General features: G+C 45.6%; 1 protein-coding gene and 1 non-coding gene across 2 annotated transcripts in view; both read right to left on the reverse strand.

The window, feature by feature from the left end:
* Positions 1 to 21,818, reverse strand: part of LOC126485129 (urocanate hydratase-like) — a 390,077-nt gene that overhangs the window by 220,696 nt on the left and 147,563 nt on the right. The window contains exons 8-9 of the mRNA XM_050108773.1: positions 14,280 to 14,453; positions 5,510 to 5,727 (exon numbers count right to left, since the gene is read on the reverse strand). Of these exons, the coding sequence (XP_049964730.1) occupies positions 5,510 to 5,727; positions 14,280 to 14,453 (392 nt within the window). The remainder of the gene's footprint in view (positions 1 to 5,509; positions 5,728 to 14,279; positions 14,454 to 21,818) is intronic.
* Trnat-ugu (transfer RNA threonine (anticodon UGU)) lies at positions 16,976 to 17,050 on the reverse strand. The gene has a single exon. It is a non-coding gene; the product is annotated as a tRNA-Thr (tRNA).

Genomic DNA, 21,818 nt, shown 5'->3' on the forward strand with positions numbered 1-21,818 from the left:
ACGTTAGTCATGTTGGCAGCTGTTCTCTATTCGAATTCTGGAATATTTACTTCGTCTTCCCTTGGTGAAGAAATTTCGGAAGGCTGTGTTTAGTAATTCTGCTTTGGCAGCATTGTCTTCGATAGTATCTCCATTGCTGTCGCGCAGAGAAGGCATTGATTGTGTCTTGCCGCTAGCATACTTCACATACGACCAGAATCTCTTTGGATTTTGTGCCAGGTTTCGGGACAACGTTTCGTTGTGAAAAGTATTATTAGCTTCTCGCGTTGAATTCGCGCTAAATTTCGAGTTTCTGTGAAAGAGCGCCAATCTCGAAGATTTTGCCTCTGTTTAAATTTGGCATTTTTTTTCAGTTGTTTCTGCAACAGTGTTCTGACCCGTTTTGTGTACCATGGGGGATCAGCTCCGTCGTTTGTTAATATATCTGATCTAAGTCTGTCAATTGCTGCCGATAGTATTTCTTTGAATTCAAGCCAGATATGCTCTACACTTACACTGTTGATTTGGAAGGAGTGGAGATGGCCTCGCTACGACAACCCTGTGTTCACTAATCCCTGTATCCGTTTTGATGCTGGTTACTAACTCAAGATTATTTGTTGCCAAGAGGTCAAGTGTGTTTTCACAACTGTTTACTATTCCCGTGGGCTCATGAACTAACTGCTTGAAATAATTTTCAGAGAATGCGTTTAGCACAATTTCGGATGATATTTTATGCGTACCTCCGCAATTAAACATTTATTTTCTCCAACATATCGAGGGTGAATTAAAGTCACCACCAACTATAATCGTATGAGTCGGGTACGTTGATGAAATCAAACTCGTTTTCTTTGAACCTTTCAGCAACTGCATCATCAAAATTGGGAGTTCGGTAAAAGGATCCAATTATTATTTTGTTCCGTTTGCCAACAATGGCCTCTGCCCATCCTAACTCACAGGAACTATCTACTTCAATTTCGTGACTAGATAAACTACTTCTAACAGCACCAAGCACGCCACCGCCATGTTTAGGCTATCCTTTCGGAACACCGTTAGGTTCTTCGCAAAAATTTCGGCTGAACTTATCTCCGGCTTTAGCCAGCTTTCAGTGCCTATAACGATTTGAGCATCATGGCTTTCTATTAGCGCTTGGAGCTCTGGTACTTTCCTAACACAGCTACGACAATTTACAACTGCTATACGGATGGTTCCTGTATCCACATTCTTTCAGTGTTTGGTCTGAACCCTTTGTGACTGAAGCCCTTTTTGTGTTTTCCCTCAGAATATGATAGGCCTTCAGACTTCAAAGTAGTTAAGCTCTTGCTTGAATTGTTTTGTCACTCATCCATGTCAGCAGAGTTATTCTTCGAAAGCCAAGTGTACTGTTTGCTGAAGCTGGGCCACAAAGCTGGAGTCTATAACTCCGCCTTACAAATGAATGTGGATATTAAGTGTCTCTCAGATGACGGCTTTGACAGATGCCCTAGGGTTCTTTCTGCGAATGTAATTCTGCTCTGTTCTACACGCACTTTAAATTTGGAGATATCCATCGACGATGCTCCAAATATTTTTCAGACATATACCAGATCCTTCTTGATGATACTCAATACGCATTCGTATGGACAATTAGGATCACCACCATTGTAGTCATTCCACAAAAACTGACCAGCTACATTAATGATGGCAATGCCGTCTGTGGCCATTTCTTTCAAATCATCCGATACTAAGATGTAGTTCTCAATACATGGTTGCTGGTATGCAAGCCCCAGTTGCTGCTAATATTTTAGACCTCGATCTCTTGTCCAAGTTGGCCAGGAGTTGCATGATTCTGCCAGACAGGTATGACTTACTCCACCCTACATGCAGAGGCAAACGACTTGCGTCTGAGGCTATGAAACCCATGTTACCCTAAATCCTTGGGCGATACCAAAATGTTACAAGGCACGGAACGATTCTTTTAACTTGAGGGACAAACTACGGTTGGAGCCCCGAAGGTTGGAGGAGGTGGTGTCCTCCTCACTCCGATTTGCACTAGGTAGTGGGCTACATCCATTGTGCTGGTCGAGAAACTAGAACAGATTAGATGTCAAAACTGTTGCGGACACTTAACCACATAACAAAGGTGGAGAAAATCATGGCGAAACTAGCTGGGGAACCATTTTAACAAAGCTTCAACTGCTGTGAGATTATCTCCAGTTGCTTATGGATGAACATGCAAGCCACTTGGGACACCAGTGTCCCAGCCATGTTTCAATTCTGTCTGGAGCAACTGACATACTGCGTCTCAGGGATGGCTAGTGACCTGGATGACATTATTATCATCGGCACAGACGCAACGGATCTGTCACACAACCTAGATAAACTATTTCAGGTTCTTGAGATGGCTAACTTAAAGTGTAACTCGGAGAAACATATTTTTTTGTCTTTATTTCTTTAATGCTGCATCATCCAAAAACATGTCGAAATCATCTTAAATCTTCCTTCTGAAACCTATGTGAGGCAGTTGTAGTGAATCCACAGCTACATGAAATGTTACAGAAAATTTATTCCTCACGCGACAGTCATTGCAGAACCGTTGCACCATCTGTTACGCAAGGCTTTAGAATGACACTGGTCAGCAAAATGACAGCAGGCTTTTCGTTACCTCGAACTGGCGCTCACAAAATCCATCTGCTTAGGCCTGTGTGATGCTCATAAGCTCATCATAGTTCCCGGAGATGCCTTAGACTATGGGCGGGAGCATCATCTCCCATAAAGTGTAAGCCCTAGAACGTCCCACCGCTTTTGCTTCCAGTACGCTGACCATGGCTCAGTGTATTCATAGCCAAATCCAGAAGGAAGCTCTGCCCATCATGTTTGAACTCAAGAATCTCTACGACTGTGTTTACGGTCAATGTTCTCGCCTTTTAACTGACGACAAGACCTTACTACCTCTCTTTCAAGTGGGTGATAGTATACGTCGAAGGACAGTATTGGCCTATGTTCTTCTTTACATACAAATATGGCATTCACTATTGTCCCGCCACTCAACACGCAAATATTGATATTCTCTCTCGCTTTACAGCTTTACAAGGCGCATCTTTCGACACAATTCTGGAAGTTTGGTTATATGTGCATGTGGATTCAACGGAGGCTGTGGCACAATTCATCATTAGTGCAGCTTCTGTCGCTAAGCTGGTTGCTTACAATCCAGTTCTGCGAGACGTCTCACATTACATCATCATGGGCTGGCCAATCGATAAGAAACTCATCCACCAGCCGGAGGTAGCCACCAATTGGCAGTATCGTCATGAATTGACGGTGTTCTAGGGTGTCCTCCTTCTGGAAAGTGAGAATGTAGAGACGTGGGATTTTGTTACCAGAGCCCTTCACCGACAGCTTCTCGAACTCCTCCATCAAGGACACTGGGACATCGTATTCATGAAGAGTAGAAGATCCTGGAAGTATGTGTATTGGAAAGGAATTGATAAGAACAGTGAACGCACCCTTTCCGACTGAGCGACTGTCAGTGCTTTCAGCGACACCAAACCGTCCCCCCTCCCCTCAAAACGATGTTTCCTTGTCCTCTGCCCACTCAGACATGGTCGCGCGTCCATCTCAATTTTACTGGACTGTTTTTGAAAGCCCAGTGGCTTATTTTGGTTGAAACAAAGAGTAAATTTCCTTACGCTTCATGTACAAGGTCCATCACTTCTTCCAAAACAGTTTATGTATTGTCACACATCTTTTAGATTGAAGGATTGCCAACCACTGTGATAACAGCCGTCAGTTATATTCGCAGGAATTCTGACAGTTTTGCGAAAGGATTGGCATCCAGCGAGTGTGAGATGCTCCTTTCTATCTGGAATCTAATGGCATCGCCGAGCTTTTCGCCCAGACTTTGAAAATGAAATGGACAAATTACAGAAGGATCATACTAGAAAGATTACGTTGAAGCTTTTTCTCGCCTCTGAGGACGGAAAAAAGCCCGGTGGAAAAACTTCAGGATCGTCCTCAGGAGACCCGGCTTTCCACCGTCCAACTAGTCGTCCATGACGATCCACCAGTGCTGCACATCTAGACCGCTTCCGGCTCCACGACGAAGAGTTCACTGCTGTGTTTCTCTGGGGCAAACAACAGTCAGTATCGGCTTCGAACATCAGACATTTGGGCCTCTCGATGCTGAAAGTCTAGACGCGCAATCAGGCACGGGCTGGAAGCACACAACAACTGTTCCCTCGACGAGGTTCCGAGTAATATGACGTTGGTAATGCGAGATTTTCTTTTCCCAAGACGCCCCATCCGGATCAGGATACAGGCCAGCTGCAGATTCTGCAGACTGTGCCCCTCTGGTCTCGAGACCACAGTTCCAGCGAAGGGACAGAGCTGTCAAGGACGCCCACATCCCCATGGACAACATCTACGTCGGTCCTGGGCCACCTCAACCATTGGATCGACCCGACACGATAGGTTGCTGCACCAACATACATTAACTGCCAAAATAATAGCACTGGCCGTCGTACACCACCAGTAAATAATATCACCAGCTGGAGTCCACCGCTGGTAAATAACAACATGTTACATGTTTACTGGTGAGCCTGCAGAATGCTCCATGTGAAACTCGCTTGGCAGCATAGCCAACCGCTGTGTCTGCATGATCAACGATGGGGCTGCAGTCACGAACTATTTTCTGTACTTCGCTCACTTGGCCGCAAGAGCACAGATCGAGTACCCTTCCGTTCAGCGTGTATTTAAGATGTCGTCCATCAATTAGAGGACAGTTATGGGTGCAGTGCAGTCTTGGGTACTCAACTGCAGTGAGCAGCCAAGATGTCTACAAGCGCGAAGCCATCGCTCTCACCAGTGATCGCTGTATCGTTGGACTCTGCCGCTAATATACAGTAAATTACGAATTGAAATGAGGGAGGAACTTCTTAGTCGGGCTTAGTCTCAGTGGTTAACTATATTGCTGCTGTAGTTTAACAGTGACTGATTAACTATTATTCAGACTTGGCAGTTCATGAGAACTCCGTATTTCATCTTAAAACTCAGAGTGGGAAGATTAATTTCTTGAATGAATCAATTTTAAGTTGTGTGGACTTTGCATCCGAACTAACTGCTGTGTTGTGATTAACTGAATGTACAGTGACTTTTTACAAAAGTGTTCATTTTGTACTCGCCACCTGGAAATATTAGTTAGCATGTTTTGTTCCGCTTCTGGTCACAACACAAGACAAGTGTCTAAATCACGTCCACTCGATGTGCTACCAAGAAAGAGAATGTTGTGTGCTCAAACTGCATGAGCCATCCCAACGGAAGAATATTTACCCAGTGCTCTGACTGGCTGGCACCAGTGAGAGTTTCGGAGTGTCCCAAAGAGATGCCTGTCTGAAACTTCCTGGCAAATTTAAACTGTGTTCAGGACCAATTAGACGTATGTTGCAGGCCGCCTTCATGGTAGAGTTAGTGTTAATGACTAGCAGTAATTGGCTCATTTTAGAGAGCACGTTTCTCATACTGTTGTGAAAGAGCGCCCAGAGTACGAGGGACTCACCCCATGATGTCCTGCACGTAGGTGGGGTAGCGGAAGGCGAGTGGTCCGGCGCCAGCCTTCTCGACGTCGGCGCCCGCGCGGCGCGCCTCCAGCAGGAAGGCGTTGCCGTAGTCCCAGAAGCGCATCCCGGCCGCCGACAGCTCGTTCACCGCCTCCACGTGCCGCACCAGGCTCGCCTGCACCATCGACGAGAAACGCTCCGGCTCTTCAGACAGCACCTGCCACAGCACACGCTGCCTGGAGCCTTTCTTCGTCGCAAATAACAGATCAGATTCAAGAACTTGTGAGCGATATGTTGTGTGGTATAATAATGTCGTGTGGCTAGGGCCTCCCGTCGGGTAGACCGTTCGCCGGGTGCAAGTCTTTCGATTTGATGCCACTTCGGCGACTTGCGCGTCGATGGGGATGATATGATGATGATTAGGACAACACAACAACCAGTCCCTGAGCGGAGAAAATCTCCGACCCAGCCGGGAATCGAACCCGGGCCCTTAGGAGTGACAGTCTGTCGCACAGACCACTTTTTTAAAATTTATTTTTTAATAATCTTTATTGAACAAACTAAAAGCACATATATATTCACTATGCAAGATTTCTTCAAGGTACCATTTAAACATATACAAATGACTGTTAGTTAAACCAAAAGATATTAAGAAACATTAAATACAACAAAATATAACATATTCTGTTTTCTTCCTTTTTTTATTTGTTTTTTTTTTTGGTCGAAGCATGAGAACGTGGATAAGGGTGTTGCATCATGTGACAGGTAGGCACGGCACACCCTAACTTTGAGGGGGGTCAAGGAAGACGCTGCGGAGATAACCGGCAAAAGTTTGTCGGTAAGATGGTTTTCGGGTGAGGGTGCTATGCGCGATCACAACTTTGTACCAGAAATCAAGGACTGTATGCGGACCACTCTGAAACAGGTATTCTAAAGCCTGTACTCGAAACCAGATTAGGGTATGGTGCTTAGCAAGAGGGTAGTGAAATGTCTGGGGCAACAACAGGATATCCGGGGACCCGTCGTTGGCGGGGCACGGAGGTAAAAGCCCACGATTCGTTGGATGACGAGCCATACGTTTTGTTTCAGGGGGCACGTAAGACGGTGCTCGTCGGTGTTTTCGAGCTGACAGTCAGGGCAGAGTGGGGAGGTGGCCAGTCCTATGCGATAAAGTCGACTATTAGTCGGGAATTTTCCATAGACTAAAACATACCAGAGTGCAGACACAGACGACGTTAAAAAGGGTGCATGCACACACCCCCAAACCGTTCGCCAGTTAATGTCAGGATGCTGTAGCACCATGAGGTCGCAAGGGTTGTACAGCATAAGCAAAAGATAATAATCTTTTGTACGGGGAGGACGGGTGACTGGAAGATCGGCCCGAACGTAGCTGAGTTCTATGAAACAATTGGCAACATGGTGCAATAATAGAGAAATAGGTGCCACATTGATCGGTGGATCGAGAGAAGCTGGTCGGAGGATATCTAAGAGACTGCAAGTTAAGGACGGGACCGGCCCCTGCCAGCGCCGCAACATAGTATGGACAAAGAGTGCAGAAGATCGTGCACGCACGTTGACGAGACCGAGGCCACCTTTTGCAGGAGGCAGTGTTAGGGTGTTGTAGCGGACTTTGAAAAGTGCCCCTGCTGGCACGAAATATCCAAAGGCTGATTGGATGCGGCGGCCAAGAAGTAACGGCATTGGGAGGATCTGGGCGACGTGTACCTGTTTAGGGGCGACATACATGTTGACATAGGACACACGTTGGAGTTGGTTTAAATTACGGTGCACTTGACCCCGGACATGGTGCCGAATCGACTGCAAAAGCCGCCGGTAAGCCAGGGCCACTATGCGGTGTGTAGAGCTCGTAAATTCGATACCCAAGTAACGAAGGGTGGTACTGACTGGGAGTGGGTTCGGCACCGTAGCCGGGAGGCCGCGCCCAATGTGCATCATAGTCGATTTACGGACATTAAGAATGCTACCAGAAAGACGTCCATACTAGTGGATCCATTGGATGGCGTCATTGAGTTCCGTGGAGGAGCAGGTGAGACAGAGGAGGTCGTCCGCATAAGCCCTGCAGTGAAAGGTGTAGTCACGCAAAGTGAGACACTGCAGTCGTAAGACCAGTGATGAGGGGCTCAAGTGCAATGGCATATAGTAAAGTAGACATAGGGAATCCTTGACGCACAGAGCGGCGTATAGGAATCGGTCCTACAAGCCTCCCATTAACTTGTACCATCGAGACCGTGGGAAGTAGTAACCGGCGAATTGCATCGACAAAAAGTAATGGGAACCCCATACGTGTCGCCACCATGAGGAGGAATGGGTGTCGAACGCTATCAAAGGCACTCGTGAAATCGACGGAGACCGGTGCTACACGAAGGCGACAAACCGACAGTGCGATGAGGTCAAGGCATTCTCCTAGGGCTGTTTGTAAGGTGGCCCCACAACCACGTGCAGTCTACTCCGGTGAAAGGACCGTAGGTAAGACGGTGCGTATGCGCGCTGCTAGGAGGCGTGCATAGATTTTATAGTCTGCATTCAGTAGTGTAAGGGGGCGATATGCAGAGACATGAGACCCTCCCTTCGGCTTAGGCACGGGTAGAAGAATGCCAGTGACGAATTCAGGTGGAATTGGGAAGGACGGAGTAAAGAGTTCCTGAATCATTTCCGTCCAGCGAGGAAGCATTAACGTGGTGAACGCCCGGTAAAACTCCACTGGGAGACCATCTGGTCCTGGTGATTTGTTCTTGGCCCCTTTGTTGACCGCATCTACCACCTCTTCTGCGGTGATTGCAGACATCATGGACGTTGACTCCGCTACGGTGAGGGACCGATCAGGGGAAGGACGGAGATCATCAGGAATTGGCGTCGCCATCGGTTCATCATCATAAAATTGGCGATAATGTTCAGCAAAGGCAGACACCGCTGCCGCCTGTGTTGTGTGGTGAACACCATCGGAGGTCGTGATGTTGGGAACGAAAAGTCGACGTCGACGACTATGGTCGGATGCGACGTGGATTGTGGATGGGGTTTCGTCGTGGAGGAGGTCTTGTCGTCGGGAACGCACCACGACACCATGCAGTCGTGCACGTTGGAGAGAGAGGAGACGAGCTTTAGTACGCTGTCGTTCCCGATGGGTGTCAGGTGATGGAGGGAGTGCATCGAGCTCACGGAGGACGGCGTAGTGAAGATTTGTGGTGTCTCGATGCCATGCTGCTGCTTCCTTGCCACATTGCATGAAGACTTTTCTGATCGCAGGTTTGGCACATTTGAGGCACCAATGGAATGTGGATGTGTACTGCGGGAGGCGTCTTTCGCAAGACGCTCATGTAGTGGCAATACATTGTCGGCAGTGTGGATCATTAAGGAGGGAGGTATTAAGCTTCCAGTAACCTCTGCTGCGCCACACTGACTGAGGTGGCAGAGCCAGGGAGCAAATGACGGCGCAGTGGTCCGAAAAAGCAAGGGGCCATCGTTCAGCTTGGCGAATTCATTGCCAAGGTGGGCAGAGACATAAAACCGGTCAAGTCTGCTCGCAGAATGTGCTGTATAATGGGTAAAACCGGGGGTATTGCCATGAATTTTCTCCCAAACGTCCACTAGATGAAAATCCTCGATTAAGGTGAGCAGCGCCGGGCATGGCGAATAACCAGACATATGGTCCTGCGGATGGAGGACGCAGTTGAAATCGCCTCCCATGATAAGGCGATCATAGCGTCCAGAAAACAGGGGCGCCACGTCATGTCCGAAGAAAGTGGACCGCTGCCGACCGTTCGTGGAGCCAGACGGAGTGTAGATATTGATGACGCGCGTGTCGTAGATGGTAACAGCCATGACCCTTCCACAGGGAAGGATTGTCGTGTCCTTGAGTGGGATTCCTTCGCGTATGTAGAAAGCCACTCCACGCCCTGATTAATCACATGGACGTGTATGAGTCGTAGCCGTAGACTGGTGGTAGTGTGGCAACGCGTACCTCCTGAAGAAGGGCGACGTCGACGTCAGAGGCCCGAAGCATCTCACATAGGAGTTGCAGCTTGGGTGCAGTGCCGATCATGTTGATGTTCATTGTGGCAAACCAGTACGTTTGTTTCAGTGGTGGTGGACGCGCATCTACCATCACCAAGGGAAGTATGAGGAGGGCACCGTCAGGAAGTACCGTCCCATCAGCTGTAGTGCCTCGCTTTTGATGTTAACGGGCAGCCTTGTCCGACGGAGGCAATTCATCCGGAGGAGGGGGCGTATCTTCCTCAATGTCGTCGGCCCATGCTCCTGTGCCGTGGGTCTGTCCGATGTCCATGGGAATTGCGTCGTGGTGAGAGAGATCTGGAGTTGTCGGCGGGGAGACAGGCGTCTCAACCTGCGCACCGATCGTTACATTGTGCGTAGCGACCTCCATGGTGGTCCCGTCCTGCGAAATGTCTGGTTCATCGTGAAAGTTGTCCGCCGACCTCTGCGTGGAAATGTTGGCTGATTGGGTGTCGTCTTCGTCGTCGCGAGTGGCGACGCTCTGAGAGCCCGTGGGTGAACGGCGACGGCGTTTGCGCCTACGTGGCGAGCGTTGTTTGCGCACGTGTTCCTCAGTGTTGGACGCCGGCAAGGAGGAGCGTCAACCTGATTCGAAGGCGTCGGTGGGTACAATGAAATTGTCAAACAGGTGTTGTGAAGAAGTACTGTTCTCCTCAGCGTCCGGTGCGGGAGCCTGTTCGGTGGCAAGGTTGTCAGGTGGGACGTTCGCACCGTCCATAGGTGACTGGGACGGTGGGACGTGGCGATCGGAAGGACCGGGCGACGGACTGGACAAAACTGTAGACGTGGCAAGAGCCGCTGCGTAAGTGACCGGTAGAGTGGTCATCGTGGGCGTGACGGACGCTTCCGACAACGGGAGCTGCGCGACACGTCGTTGAATGCATTCAGACCGTAGGTGACCTTCTTTCCCGCAACCGGAACAGGTCCGAGGTTGGCCGTCGTACATTATAATGGCACGGCAGCCTCCGATACGTAGATAGGAAGGCACGTGTTTCTGCAACTCGATGCGGACCTGTCTAACACCGTTTAAAACTGGATAGGTCTGAAATTGGACCCATCGTTCGGCAACATGTTCCAGAACGTTGCCATAGGGACGGAGCGCCTCGATGACGACGTCTGCAGGTAGTTCGAACGGCAGTTCGAAGATCCTTATCGTCCGTGTGCCGAGACCTGCGTGGTCGACGGTAACAGGTCCGACGATGCCGTCGGAATGACAGAAGCGCAGTTCACGTTTTGCCTCTTGAAGCACCTTGTCGCACGCCGCATCGTTGATCATTTTGACGTAGACGGTACTGCTAACGTTGGACAAGTGGATACCAATTAGATCCGTTGGTGGTATTTTAACTTCATCGCGAATAAATCGTTCTACCTCCAGGGCCTTGGGTCGGGCGAAGTCGGAACAAAAGTTGAAACGTAATGTCTTCTTCCGATAGTTGTGCACCATGGTGGTCTAGGAGGGAAAAACGGCACTTACAGCGGCCGAAGTAAACACCAACACACGGTGCGCGCCTCGCCCGCAGCGCTCTGGCGCGTGACCGCCTCGCAGCACTGCCGGCGGCAGACTGTCCACTCAGCTACCGGGGGCGGACATGTTACGTGGTAAGAAAGAACTATTTCCATGAGCACTTAAATAAAACCTTCAACTCCTAAGCTATTGGAGAAAACGACATTCCGTTTGCGGGGACGGTAATTGACTTCTTGATTAATGACGAGCGTCAGCATGCTGGGCAGCCTGGATGTGGATTTTAGGTGGTTTCCCACATCCGAGTATGTCAATACCGGGCTGGTACACAGGGTACCCTCCAGTTTTGCGATACGTAACTGGCTCAAATGGTTCAAATGGCTCTGAGAACTATGGGTCTTAACATCTGAGGTCATCAGTCCCCTGGAACTAAGAACTACTTAAACCTAACTAACCTAAGGACATGACACACATCCATGCCCGAGGCAGGATTCCAACCTGCGACCGTAGCGGTCCCGCGGTTCCAGACTGAAACGCCTAGAACCGCACGGCCACACCGGCCGGCGATACGTAAATATTTCGAAAACATACACTTTCAAGTGAGATAATACTAGGTAAATGGGGTACACAAATTTCACAAAAATGGTTCAAATGGCTCTGAGCACTATGGGACTCAACTGCTGAGGTCATTAGTCCCCTAGAACTTAGAACTAGTTAAACCTAACTAACCTAAGGACATCACAAACATCCATGCCCGAGGCAGGATTCGAACCTGCGACCGTAGCGGTCTTGCGGTTCCAGACTGCAGCGCCTTTAACCGCACGGCCACTTCGGGCGGCGCAAATTTCACAGGAAGTATATTCAGCCACTCTATACCACTGACATTGCGAAATGCAGATTAACATGCAAACTGTATGAAAACAGTGGATAAGGCCAGGGAAAATAAGATGCACTTTTAATACTATCGAGTGAAGTTTAGTTCTGAGTTCATAGCAAATAAGAAATTTTCAATATCCTACACTGGAGAGAAGCAGTTACAGTATAAAACTTCCTGGCAGATTAAAACTGTGTGCCAGACCGAGACTTGAACTCGAGACCTTTCCCTTTCGCGGGCAAGTGCTCTACCAATTGAGCTACCCAAGCACGACTCACGCCCCTTCCTCACAGCTTTGATTCCGCCAGTACCTCGTCTCCTACCTTCCAAACTTCTCAGAAGCTCTCCTGCAAACCTTGCAGAACTAGCACTGCTGGAAGAAAGGATAATGCGGAGACATGGCTTAGCCACAGCCTGGGGGATGTTTTTAGAATAAAATTTTCACTCTACAGCGCACACTCCGCTGTAGAGTGAAAATTTCATTCTAGAGTTACAGTATAAATCGTAATTGGTAATCTTGCTTTAATTGTTGTTGTCAAAGTTTCTTGTCTTTTTTTTTAACTGGAACAGCGAAACACATTTATCATCCTGAATTTAATGTCTATACTAATTATTGCAGCAGTTGAAACTATAAATTACCTGCATGGAACCTTTACTGAAGACTTGAGAATTTGTGGTTAGTGAAGGAAGTGTGTTCATTAATTTTTGTGTGATGTCTAGATTGCTGCGACTACTAAATCACAATTATTTGTGTTCTCAGAGGGGCAGATCCTCAGAAATCAAATAAATATCTTTTGAGGAGTGCATGCTGGTAGTGATTGTTTAAAGAAAGTTCTGCCTACCAAGTTTTAATTCGCATAGAAGTACAGGTAGCACCTTTGATGGTCATTTTATTAAGAAGGTAGTTTGAGCCTACCCTGTTGGTCAAGAGGAAACCGTGCAGTTCTCTTCATCATCCTTGTCCGCCTTCTCTGTTTGTTTTGACAAACCGAGAAATACAACGTTCCCGTCGGTGTTTATCTGGCCACCAGCTGGAAATCAAATTTGGCAACTTTTTCACTCCGGCATCTTTAATGCAACCACCACAGAGAGACAATGGAGGCCAGTCAATTAAGGGGGGTAGGACGTCAAACGGGCCGCCTTGGAGCAGGAGAGGCATCTCAGGACATTTTAAATTCCAGTGTCTATACTTTTAGAAATAAATTCATAAAACTTTGTCAGCATCACCAGGAAGGATTCAGGGTTCACATTCATTGCAGTAGAAGTTCGAAAACATAACAAAATAATTTTTTTACGTGTCAAATTTCATAATTGTTTTCACTTACTAATGGCTGCATTTGTTGCTGTAGGTACACTTTTCTTCATAAGTTAGAGAGGTTCTACGATGAATTTCGTACATCATACATACCATACTCACAGGTGTATGAAACCCTAGAATTTATTTAATTTATGAAAAAACGAATGAACTGTTATATTTTAAACTTCATGCTTAGGAAAAACACAAATTTTATAGTTAATTACCTCAATTTTTACCACAGTTTTTAATAGATTTCGAAACTTCTAGAGTTTCATACACCTTTAAGTATGGTTTGTATGCTGTGCACAATTCAACGAAGGATCTCTCTTACTTATTAAGAAAAGTGTACCTATAGCAACAAATACTGCCATTAGTAAGTGAAAAAATGATGAAATTTCACATGTAAAAAAAATTATTTCGTTATGTTTTCGAACTTCCACTGCTACGAGTGTGAATTCTGAATCCTTACAGGTCATACTAACAGAGTTTTATGAATTTTTTGTGAAAGTATAGACAGTGGAAATTAAAATGTCCTGTGGTGCCTCTCCTGCTCCAAGTCGGTCCGTCTGACGTCCTACCCCCCTTAAGCGCATCAGATCAAAGTGTGAGAAAAGCTGTACTCATACTGAAGGCACAAATAGTCGCGTCGTCAGTTATTCTACAGTCCAGGAGATCGCTGCGTTATTTGTGAACAATGGACGAATCAGTTATCAAGACCCAAAGGAATTAGTGACATAGCTGCCCGTGAGCATTTATTTAAATCAGTGGGGAAATTTGAAAATTTGTGCCGGAGCAGGATTCGAACAAGGGTCGTCTGCTTACGAGAACGATGCTCTGACCACTGAGCCATCTAGACACTGTGGTCAGGGCAATTGCAAGGATTACATTAGCGTTCTCCATTTACCTACACACTACTAATATAGTGCCCCTTGCCCATTTTCCTCATTTCTCGCGGCATTTTGCCGATCACGCCAGACTTCGAGCTTGGTGTGTATCTACACTGGAGTGATCGATTGATCGTCCTCACCTGAATTACGGGCCGAAAGGACAGACACGACATATAGATTGAGTAAGTGGACCTCCCGCGGTCTGCGCCGCACGCACCTTCTGCGCCTCATGGAAGTCCAGCTGCACAGGGTAGTAGCCGCCCTGGAAGGGATTGTGGCAAGACGTCTGGTCCGAGCCCAGATCCACCAGCAGGTCGCCCTTCTCGCGAAGTTCCCTCACCAGTCGCTCCCACAGGTTCACAATGTTGCCGTGGTAGCCAATGCTGGTCGCCTGAAACACAACACACAACGAACGTTTGTTATCACGCTCGCTGAGCCGTCTGTCAACACTCATTTTAAAAGACAATTCTGATTTCATTTATTGCTTATTTTTAAATGCGAACGTTTTATGTTATCAGAATGAAATGTTTGGAAGATAGGAGATGAGGTACTGTCGGGAGCAAAGCTGTGAAGACAGGTCGTCAGATATGCGTGGGTGTCTCAGTCGAGAGTGGGCTACTGATGTCCCTCTGGCACCAAATTTCACCGCAATCCTGCCTGACGCCGCCGTGGACGTGCTACGCGATTGGAAGGTGGTCACAGCCGCTCTTACCCACATTTCGTCCCTTCCTTTGACGGGTGTACGTCGGAGGCCAGAAGTGCGACGCCCAGCGTTGAAATCACGCAACATTCTTATGAGTGGCCGAGGAAAACATTTCACACTCACCACCTCTCAGAATAGACACTAAAAGGCCTCAACGGGTTGCATAAAGGGCGTCAGTGAAACCAATTTCTTTTCTTGGTACTTTTCGCAGTCGAAACCGACAGTTAACAGTGCGATGAGTAGCAAGAGACGTTCTTGACAGTCTTTTATACTGCTGACATCTACCTGACGCTTCAACCCTTGTCTAAGGAGATCGTGGGCTAGCAACTCCACTGAATGTGATGTCACCCCTTTGGTATGCAGTACGACCGCATGTTTTGCTTTTGCGTATAGGTTGGAACCTCTAGGAACCGTTCAAAACCATTCGACTGAATTTGAACATGATCCTAAGCAGCACAGGGCTCTTACGCTCTTTCAGTTCTCTTGTTTCACGCCCTTCTTTGACGTGATCCGAAGGGATGTGAAATTGGTACATGCATGAGCAAAACGGCAAAGGGTCCTTCTGAGAGCCCCCAGTTCGGCAATAACCTTGGTGGCATGCACCTCTATTTACTGAAAATTTAGAAATGTTCCTTTACAGAGAAAACTTTCTAAATAGTGCTGGGCACCTGCAGGACAAGATGAGGTATCAAGTGGTTGCCTGTCACAGCTTCGGAAGTTTTCTCTGTAAAGGCACATTGCAAAAATTTTCAATAAATGGAGGCAGGTGACACCGCGATTATTGCCGAACTGGGGTCTGTCAAATTTAGTCTTATGGTTTTGAATGATCCCCAGTGGTTCTCACCTGTGCACAAGAGCAAAAATTGCGATCCCACTACGCTCCAAAGGAATGGGATCACGTTCAATGGGGCTGCTAGCTCACAATGGTATTAGAGAAATGGTTGAAGCGTCAGGAAGATATCATCAGTATCAAAGATTGTCAAGAAAATCCCTCTGCTGCTTATCGCACTGCGAACTGTCGCTTACAACCGCGAAAAGTCCCAATGAATGGGTGAAATGTGGGCTGTGACGGTATTTTCATCGTGTGGTGTGTCCACGGTGGTGTCAAGCAGAATTGTAGTGAAATCTGGTGCCAGTCAGACTTCATTAACCAACATTACACGCCTGAAACGCAACACAGAACAAACTTTTGTTATCACGGTCACCGAACTGTCTGTCAACACTCATTTTAAAAGACAATTCTGATTTCATTTATTGCTTATCTTCAAATGTGAACGTTTTATGTTATCAGAATGAAAGGTTTGGAAGATAGGAGATGATACAGTCGAGGCAAAGATGTGAACACAGCTCCTCAGTCATGCTTGGGTGTCTCAGTCGAGATGCCGGCACTGTAGCTCACCGTGTTCGGTCAGAGGGCTGGGTGTCCTCTGTAATAACAAGACAAGAACAATGACAAACAAGAGCGGAGAAAGAGGGGTAAAGCGCACACATGGAATCTGAGATGCGCAGGTTCGGATCTCGATTGGACTGTGAATTTTTTTTTTAAATGTTCGGTGTCAGTGAAAGTGAACAAGAATTATACGGCCTGTTGAATGGAACAAACTGTCTTATGAGTTATGGATTGAGAGTAAATCCAAGAGAGACGAAAGTAATGAGAAGTTGCAGCAATGAGAACTTCGAGAAACTTAACATCAGAATTAGTTTCAATACCTTCAGCTGCTGACAGGAGTTGATATATATTAACGGGGACAGGTGAAAAGGTGTGCCCTGACCGGGACTCGAACGCGGGATCTCCTGCTTACATGGCAGACGCTCTTTCCATCTGAGTCACCGAGGGCACAGAGGACAGTGCGACTGCAGGGACTATCTCGCGCACGCCCCCCGCGAGACCCACATTCTCACCTTGTATGTCCACACACTACATTCGTAGTGTCCCACCCCAACACACTCATTACTCGTGGAAGACATTGTTACGAAGTACTGTAAGAGTTCGAGGTATATGTGTGCATCCGCACAGAAGAAGAAGGTCATGACCAGTATTGTCATAACTATATACTTATATGGATATGGTGTCTGTTCTTTGGGACATGTCCGAAAGAACAGACGCAATTGATGACCTGCAGCCGTCTAGAACGAAGTTAGAATTAATTTTAATACCTTCAGCTGCTGACGGGGCTTGATATATATCAACGGGGACAGGTGAAAATGTGTGCCCCGACCGGGACTCGAACCCGGGATCTCCTGCTTACATGGCAGACGCTCTATCCAAATGAGCCACCGAGGGCACAGAGGATAGTGCGATATTGGTCATGACCTTCTTCTTCTGTGCGGATGCACACATATACCTCGAACTCTTACAGTACTTCGTAACAATGTCTTCCACGAGTAATGAGTGTGTTGGGGTGGGACACTACGAATGTAGTGTGTGGACATACAAGGCGAGAATGTGGGTCTCGTGGGAGGCGTGCGCGAGATAGTCCCTGCAGTCGCGCTATCCTCTGTGCTCTGGGTGGCTCAGATGGATAGAACGTCTGCCATTTAAGCAGCACATCACGGGTTCGAGTCCCAGTCGGGACATACATTTTCACCCGTCCCCGTTGATATATATCAACTCCCGTCAGCAGCTGAAGATATTAAAAGTAATTCTAATTTCGTTCTAGATGGCTGCAGATCGTCAATGGTGTCTGTTCTTTCGGACATGTCCGAAAGCATCCATATAACGCAGATCTGGTGATCACAAAGTAGGTGACGTTTAGGAATTCTGCTACCTAGGCGGCAAAATAACCCATGATGAACGGAGCGAGGAGGGCACGTCGCCGGCCGCGGTGGTCTAGCGGTTCTAGGCGCTCAGTCCGGAACCGCGCGACTGCTATGGTCGCAGGTTCGAATCCTGCCTCGGGCAGGGATGTGTGTGATGTCCTTAGGTTAGTTAGGTTTCAGTAGTTCTAAGTTCTAGGGGACTGATGACCACAGATGTTAAGTCCCATAGTGCTCAGAGTCATTTGAACCATTTTTGAGGAGGGCACAAAAGCAGAGTAGCACAGGCAAAAAGGGAATTCCAGGCCAAGAGAAGTCTACTAATACCAAAGGTAGGCCTTTGACTGAGGAAGAAATTTCAGAGAAAGTGCGTTTAAACCACAGTCATGTATGGTAGTGAAACATGGAGTGTGGGAAAACAGGAAAAGAAGAGAATCGAAGCATTTGAGATGTAGTGCTGCGGAAGAACGTTGAAAATTAGCTGGATTGATAAGGTAAGGAATGAGGAGATTCTCCGCAGAATCGGCGAGGAAAAACACTGACAAGAAGAAGGGAGAGGATGGTAGGATAACTGTTAAGATATCAGGGAATAATTTCCATGTATAGGAAGACAGAGATTGGAACACATCCAGCAAATAATTGAGGAAGAAGGTTGCAAGTGCTACTCTGAGATGACGAGGTTGGTATAGAAGAGGAGTTCCTGGGCTACATCAAACCAGTCAGAAAACTGGCAAAAAAAAAAAAAAAAAAAAAGTTGTCCACGAAAAGCAAATTCCCGGATTGGATTCGTGACTCGGTCTGGTACACAGTTTTAATCTGCCAAGAAGTTTCATTTTTTGTTAGTATAAACTCTAACGAGTAACAATTTATATTTACTTCTACTGCACATTTAGGCGTTTAAACCTCCATCAAGTGGATTTATGTCAGCTGATAGAACACATGTTTGTTGTGTGTACGACTGTTAGATAACCTGTAACACTGTCCAGTAACAAAAAACAAAAAAATTAAACGTTATTTCAGTACAAGGCTCGACGTTTTATGGAGGTCTTTGATTTGACTGCGAAGGTGAATAGAAATATAGCTACTGTGGTCACGGGCTCCTTTTCTTGTCATGGAATCGTAGGCTTTAGGGAGTACGTTCACGAAAAGCATGCAATACTTAAAAGATGCAGCAGTTCCGCAATTGTGAAGATATAATAACGAAATTTGGTACCATGATTTACATGAAATTAACACATTTATTCTGAAGTTACTTTGATTGTCTATACTTACGTTTTTTATGGAATGTAGAAATTTTACTTTCAAGAAATAATATATGTACTTTTTCTCGAAAACTATTCAAGAGATTTCGACAAAATTTTCTCTGTTTAATCTCTCTGCATATAATAAACTTCTCTCGTGTGGTTTATTGTATATAGCAAATAGGATAATTTTAATAATTTTGTAAATGTGATTATGTAAGTATGATATAAAAATCATGCAAAATTACTAGCACTTTACCCCATATCTGACCTTAAATTCAGAATTCGAAAATTTACTCTTGGGACAACATTAATTGAGTTTGTGGAAATAAGTGTACAAAATTTCATAATTCTAGCTTTCATAGGTTCTGAGGAAAGGGTACATAAACTTAAAAAAACATAATTTTCAGGAAATGCAATTTAAGGTTCAACCTAAAGTTTTTTATGTCATTTCTTCAGTAGGCCCCAGATTTGTACTCAGGGTCCTCTTTCGATTCAAAGCTTCTATTCTGATTTCTTGTTTTCTGCCTCGTTTCCTTTAGTAGATCTTCAATTGAATTCACAGCTCCAGAGAAGCGTTGTAAGTCTGTTTTTCTCAAGATGTCTTGAATGAAATTTCCTATGTTGAGGCCCTTTCTCTCTAATGCCTTTATGTTTCCCGCGTTCTCTTCAGCGAATACAAGAACTCTACCATAAGTTCAACTCTGATAATTGTAGCAGATGAAAATGTGATTTTAGGGCGCCGTTTCTATGTGAGTGAATTTAGAGACTCATTTGGATTCTGGGTTTTTCCTTCAACACACTTTAGAAGCACAGATTCAGCTTGGTGGGCTTCATAGCATCGAGGATGCATTTTAGAAGCCTCTCCTTGTGCGTGTAGTCGTTGCTATCCCTCTGAGTATGCAAATATTTACACTAGCTAATGTTGGACAGATAATGAGTAGGATGTTAATTTGTTGACATCATGTGGAAAGATGCAGCCCATACTCACTTTTCGTGTTTTTTACACTGGATAGTTTGTCTCCGACATCCTTACCATAATAAATTTGAAGAGTTTCTATCATCTTTATTGCTTCTTCATAATCAATGCACCTGATTTTTTATTGTTTCTAAGTTGTGGAACAGAATGGCAGACGATCTATAAAACCAAAATGTATGTATCAGCTTCTAGATGTACCCCGTGCAAGTTTGCTTGAAAGTAATCCACGGAATCATTGTTCACAGAGCTAGTATTGACGTGTTGTTTCAAAAAGTGGGCAGGCAAGAAGGTCACGTCACTAATTATTTATTTTTTAGGCACATCAGATGCTATATCGTCGATGAAACTCTGAGGAAATATTGTTCATGAGTTCTACTAACAAATAAAAAATGAACTGCAAATAGACATTTTCGGTCAACTTTGTATACATTCCTCCTTAACAAACCACAGCTGTCATAATCAAAACTGCTCACTCTTTCTCTCTCTCTCTCTTTCTCTCTCTCTCTCTCTCTCTCTCACACACACACACACACACACACACACACACACACACACACACACAATATCAGTGTAATATTATAATAATAACTAAAGAATTACATAAAAGTGCCACTGTCTGCAACATTATTATTTACGTTTTTTGCATTTATTAGCTTCTAACACGCAGTGTTTGGTTACTTCAGGTGCATGCAAAGTGTACCTGATCTCTATCTGATCTAACTGCTGCTAGGAATGAAGCCTGTGACTACGGGAGGTATTTACATGCAATCAGAGAGAGCTATAAAACTTTGAGCATTTTGTGTCTTGCTATCAGATGATGGCATAAGTCACCCAAACGTCATACACACAACACATATATGTCTAATTAACTGCCATAAATCTATCTTATGATCGAGGTTTAATCTTACGAGAAGCGTAGGGGCTATAAAAGTAAATAATAAATGGTTACATTTAACTTGTAGTTTCAGGTGGTACTGCATAATTTTTGACTCTCACCCTTAACATAATCAGAATAGAAGATATAAAAACGATTGACGATAAAATAAACCAAAAATTGAAATTGCATTTAGAAATAACTTACAGCCCAAGAAAGAACATTATTATTTAAGAAAAATGGAAAAATCTAACGGTCGATCAAAAAGTTTCCGTCTAAGAGCTTGCTATGTAACGTACAAACGTACAGCGACTCCGATGCGGGTATACAAGCACCGACATGTAGGAAGATTAGTGTGACATTCATGCCTTTCTGACGTGCATGCGGTAAATGTGGAAACGTAATTTTTTTTTTGAGTCATCAGTCTTCTGACTGGTTTGACGCGTCCCGCCGCGAATTCCTCTCCCGTGCCAATCTACTCATCTCAGAGTAGCACTTGCAACCCACGTCCTCAATTATTTGGTGGATGTATTCCAATCTCTGTCTTTCCCTACTTGGAAATTAGGTCCTCAGTTATTTGCTGGATGTATTCCAATCTCTGTCTTCCTCTACATGGAAATTATTTCCTGATGTTTCAACAACTATCATACCACCCTCTCCCTTCCTCTTGTCACTGTTTTCTTTATATTCCTTTCCTCCCCGGTTCTGCGGGGTATCTCCCCATTCTTTACCTTGTAAGTCCATATGATTTTCAACATTCTTTTGTAGCAGCACGTCTCAGATTCTTCGATTCTCTTCTGTTCCGGTTTTCCCAAAATCCATACCTCATTACCATACGATGCTGTGCTCCAAACGTACGTTCTCAGAAATTTGTTCCTCAATTTAAGGCCTATATTTGATATGAGTAGGCTTGATATTAGTTGGCTAGGAATGCCCTTTTCATCTGTGTCTGTTTTTTATGTCCTCCTTGCACCGTCAACCATGGGTTATTTTGCTGCGTCGGTAGTAGAATTTTTTAATTTCATCTACTTCGTGATCACCAATCGTTCTTCCTGTTCTCATTTCTTCTGTTTCTCATTACTTTCGTCCTTCTTCGATTTACTCTCAATACGCATTCTGTTCTCATTAGACTATACATTTCATTCATCAGATCACGTAATTCTTTTTCGCTTTCACTCAGCAGAGTGATGTCAACAGCGAAT

This window comes from Schistocerca serialis, chromosome 6, assembly GCF_023864345.2.
Source record: "Schistocerca serialis cubense isolate TAMUIC-IGC-003099 chromosome 6, iqSchSeri2.2, whole genome shotgun sequence".
NCBI classification, from domain to species: domain Eukaryota; kingdom Metazoa; phylum Arthropoda; class Insecta; order Orthoptera; family Acrididae; genus Schistocerca; species Schistocerca serialis.